Source organism: Bos indicus x Bos taurus, chromosome 24, assembly GCF_003369695.1.
Source record: "Bos indicus x Bos taurus breed Angus x Brahman F1 hybrid chromosome 24, Bos_hybrid_MaternalHap_v2.0, whole genome shotgun sequence".
Lineage (NCBI taxonomy): Eukaryota > Metazoa > Chordata > Mammalia > Artiodactyla > Bovidae > Bos > Bos indicus x Bos taurus.
Window position 1 is genome coordinate 43646879 of NC_040099.1, and position 3920 is coordinate 43650798.

The 3920-nt window shown below is 39.9% G+C and overlaps 1 protein-coding gene across 4 annotated transcripts in view; it reads right to left on the bottom strand.

Annotated features, from left to right (window-relative positions):
- Positions 1-333: 333 nt before the first annotated feature.
- Positions 334-3920, bottom strand: part of FAM210A (family with sequence similarity 210 member A) — a 13782-nt gene continuing 10195 nt past the window's right edge. For all 4 annotated transcript variants that reach the window (XM_027526198.1, XM_027526200.1, XM_027526199.1 and 1 more), the window contains 2 exons: positions 3851-3920; positions 334-1766 (listed from right to left, as the gene is read on the bottom strand). The exon at positions 3851-3920 is cut by the window's right edge and continues 42 nt beyond it. In XM_027526198.1, coding sequence (XP_027381999.1) covers positions 1533-1766; positions 3851-3920 — 304 coding nt within the window. In that variant the 3' untranslated portion in view covers positions 334-1532. The remainder of the gene's footprint in view (positions 1767-3850) is intronic.

The window sequence follows — 3920 nt, forward strand, 5'->3', positions numbered from 1 at the left end:
TATGCAACGTGAAAAGTAAAAAAAAAAGTTTCATTTAACACATGATTTTAAACCAGGCAGTCTCAGTGACTAAAAATAAACAAGAAATTTGTTAATATCTATCTCAGCATTTAACATTCAGAAGATGTGAATTATTTAATAAGTTAAAACAGGTTCACTGTGTCTGGATTTGAAAAAGGGCTGTCAATTTGGAATCACACATTTGATCTGCATTAGCAGATAAACCATCCTGCCTGATGAACCCTGCGTATGGCAGAGTGAGTTCTGCCCCTTCATACTCTGCCCTCCCCCACCAAGAAGAGTCACCACAGCATATCCAACACAAGAGACATATCAAATGTAAACATTTTTTCCCTTCAAAATATTCTCTAAATTTGGCCACTCTGGCATACGAAGTGACGGTGATGCCTGTGGGACTATTTCTGGCAATCCCTCTGGCATCCTCTTACTGAATCAGATCACTCACAACAGACAAGCTATAAAGAGGCCGTTCCCACTTTCAATTCTAAGGTTAGAACTGGAGTAAAGGCAGTCAGAGCAAAAGGAATCACACTCACTCTGTCACATCTGACCATGACTGAATTTCATTTCAAGCTGGTTTTAATGATAGCTTTGCTATTTAAAAAAAATTAATTAAAATATTCAAGTAAGAATGTTTCAATGCAAGGAGCAAACAGCATTTATAATCTTAAATGGTACTCCATGATGGAATCAAGCTCGACTCTGGCAGGTGGAGACCAGACGGCAGGGACATGAAGGCCCCACCCTCCCAGAACTGCACTGCTAAGAACACAAGCTCCAGGCACTGCTGTGGGCATTTGATCCCCACTATAAACTTCAGGTATAATGATTCCTCTTTTCCTCTGAGAGATCAGCTGGAGAGGACATGATGTAGGAATAACAAGAGTTTTATGTGCTGGGTGACAAAGTGCTATGGCCACACAGATTTGCTTAAAAATTTGATTATGACAAGCTTCAGGTAAAAGTCATTTTTAAAGGGTCGATTTTTCATTTACATGTAACCATACATCTTATTTACATATATATGACTCAACTTTCATTCAGTTTTCTTCATTTGAAGTCTACATTTTAACTGGTATGTAACCATTATATAGTCTTCACAGAAGGACTACATATCCTCTTATTCACAGGCAGTTCTGATGATAATCCTTTGTCTCCACAATGAGAACTGAACACAGTTAAAGCCTCAGTGAATAATAAAGATGAAGATCCAGTGTTAAATCTGCTTACAGCCACACACCAGCTATTCAAGGAGTCAGCAGCTGCAACTAAGTCCAAAGCAAGGATGACTGAAGACATGGACCACTGCTTAATGCTGCTACTGCCATGAAATTCTTATACTGGGTTCATTTTTTCTCTAGTAATGTTTAAAGTTATCTCAGTTCTTTAACTCAAGAGAACTGCTATATTTAGGCTGTTAACAACAAAAAAAATCAAGAGCATGTACCTTTGTCCATAGTCTCCAAAGGTTCAAGTGCAAGAACTGTCTAAAACCTGGTATATAAGGCACCCTATTCCACTTTTTTCTTAAGAGAAACCTTTCCTTTGGTTTCTTGCAGTTTTTCAGTGAGTCTGTCCTTTGTCTCTTCCATCTTCTCTGTGAGGAGCTCCTTTGTTTCCTCCATCTTGTCTTGCAGGTACTCCTTCACGGGGGGTGGTGTCGACATGTAGCCCCGGCTACGCAGATACTTCACAGTGAAGGAGGTCCCCCCCAGAGTTACAGTGTACCGCGCAGGCGTTGCAATCTGCAGGAAAACGAGACAGTTTAGTACTGATTATAACTACCATCTTAAGCAAAAACTGGCTGGCTCAGTGGTAAAGACTCCGCCTGCAATGCAGGTGACGCCGGTTCCACATCTCTGTGTCAGGAAGATCCCCTGGAGGAGGAAATGGCAACCCACTCCAGTATTCTTGCTGAGACAATCCCATGGACAGAGGTGCCTGGCGGGCCACACAGTCCATGGGGTCGCAAAGAGTCGGACACTACTGAGCACACATAAGCAAAAATAGTGTAAAATTAAAACTCTTGGTAATAACTATCAATTACTTTATTGCTTCACAAGGCTAAAACAGTTACATGCTATATGGTTTTCCCTCCTAACATTCCATAAGTATCTGTCACCTAGACACTGACCTAGGATCAGAGAACATACACAGTAGCAGCACCACAGTTTGTACCCCACATGCTAATGAACCTAGGGGCAGAAGCCCGGAAATCAGTGAGAGCTCAGGACCCTCCGACAACAAAGGCATATGCATTTCCGTTCTCAGAAACCCTATCAACCTGCACACACTATACCAAACTGAGGGGCAAACACGAGCCAAATGTTTGTTCTTCATGGAGTTTAGTTTCACTTGTAAATCTCTTTTCTTTAACTTCTCCAGGCTTTATGATACTTTATCATTACAGTCCACACTGAGTCTGGAATCCCAACCAGGAACTTTGTGAGGCGAACAAATGGTAAAATGGCACACATGCAGGAGACAAGTACAGGTCAACTGACCAGAGGTTAGTCCCGAACTAACTAGTAGACTAATTGGTTCAAAGGGAGAACTGTAACAGCAGGGGCTGCATCACATTCTGAGGCAAGGATCCTCCCTATCTGCTGTTCTACCTGAGAAGTCAGGTTACAGGAAACCCCAAGTGGACAATTCACACCTCCCTCCTCCCAGAGGAACGTTGAGTAGAGCCACTGCTGACATCAGCCCACCTTCGTGCCAGCCTCGTGTTTCAATTCTAAGCAGACCAGCAGGCACTGAGCACTGATGCTCCTTCAGAGCACAGCACCAGCACGGGAAACGCAGCACAAGAAGACAGAACTCTGAACCCCTAGGCACTCATGAGCAAAGACAACAGACATTCAGAAAAGAAGACACACACAGGCTGTGATACGAGAGTATGGGATAAGAAACAGTTATAATTAGGGACATGGTTTAAACCATCAGGACAGCTAGATTTATTAAGGTTAAACTACACAAACTGCAAATTCATAAATTGATAATTTATGAATTCAATAAGTTTTAATGTTGAAAAACTCAGCAATTAAGCTTTAGGCCTATAGTCAAAATTATCATATAAGAAGTCCAGTATTTCAGAGGACTTTAATGAGGATTAAAGTACTACTATAAACCTATAATTCTACGTATTTTTATAACAAAGATAAATTAACATCTAGTTTCCCAATGTTTTCTACCTGGTTTCTTAGAATAAAGCTACAAAGAACCTCATAATTTTTTGTCAGTTGAGAAAAACTACATTAATATAGCTAAACTCCACAATTTACAATGAGTCTTCCAAAATAACCACAAGTATAAAAACTATTTACAAAGATGTCATTGTCTGAATCTAGACAACAGTTGTAAAGACAATGAACAAATGAAATATATGTAACATCAACAACTAAGTCTAAGGTTTATCACAGAAATCAGTTTGATTTAAACTTTACTATTTTACTTTCTAGGAAGATGAACTATTATAAACAGTAAAATAAATGCTAAATTTCACTAATATGTCAGATGGCATATGGATCTCTGATTAAGGAAAATTAATGTACTATCAGTAGGAGAAATGTCAGAGATGACCTGCTTGCTAGGAATTCATTAGTCTCACATGTGTCTCAGCACAGAAGGCTGTGAACAACCTACGTATTCTTAGGGCTCTTCTTCCTTAGCCATCATTTTATTTACCCTTAAAAAATGTATATTTTACTTTTAGTCAATAGACATATAAGAGATGAAATACACTAAGTTATAAAGGTAAGCCTGGGAACAGGCAGGGAGTGTTAGGAAGGTTCAGTGTGAGGCGCCATCCACCCACAGCAGTACCTACCTTAAACAGGGCATATGCTGTTAGTGCATTTCCACTCTGGGAATTTTTCAGAATGTTCACTATACTGTCA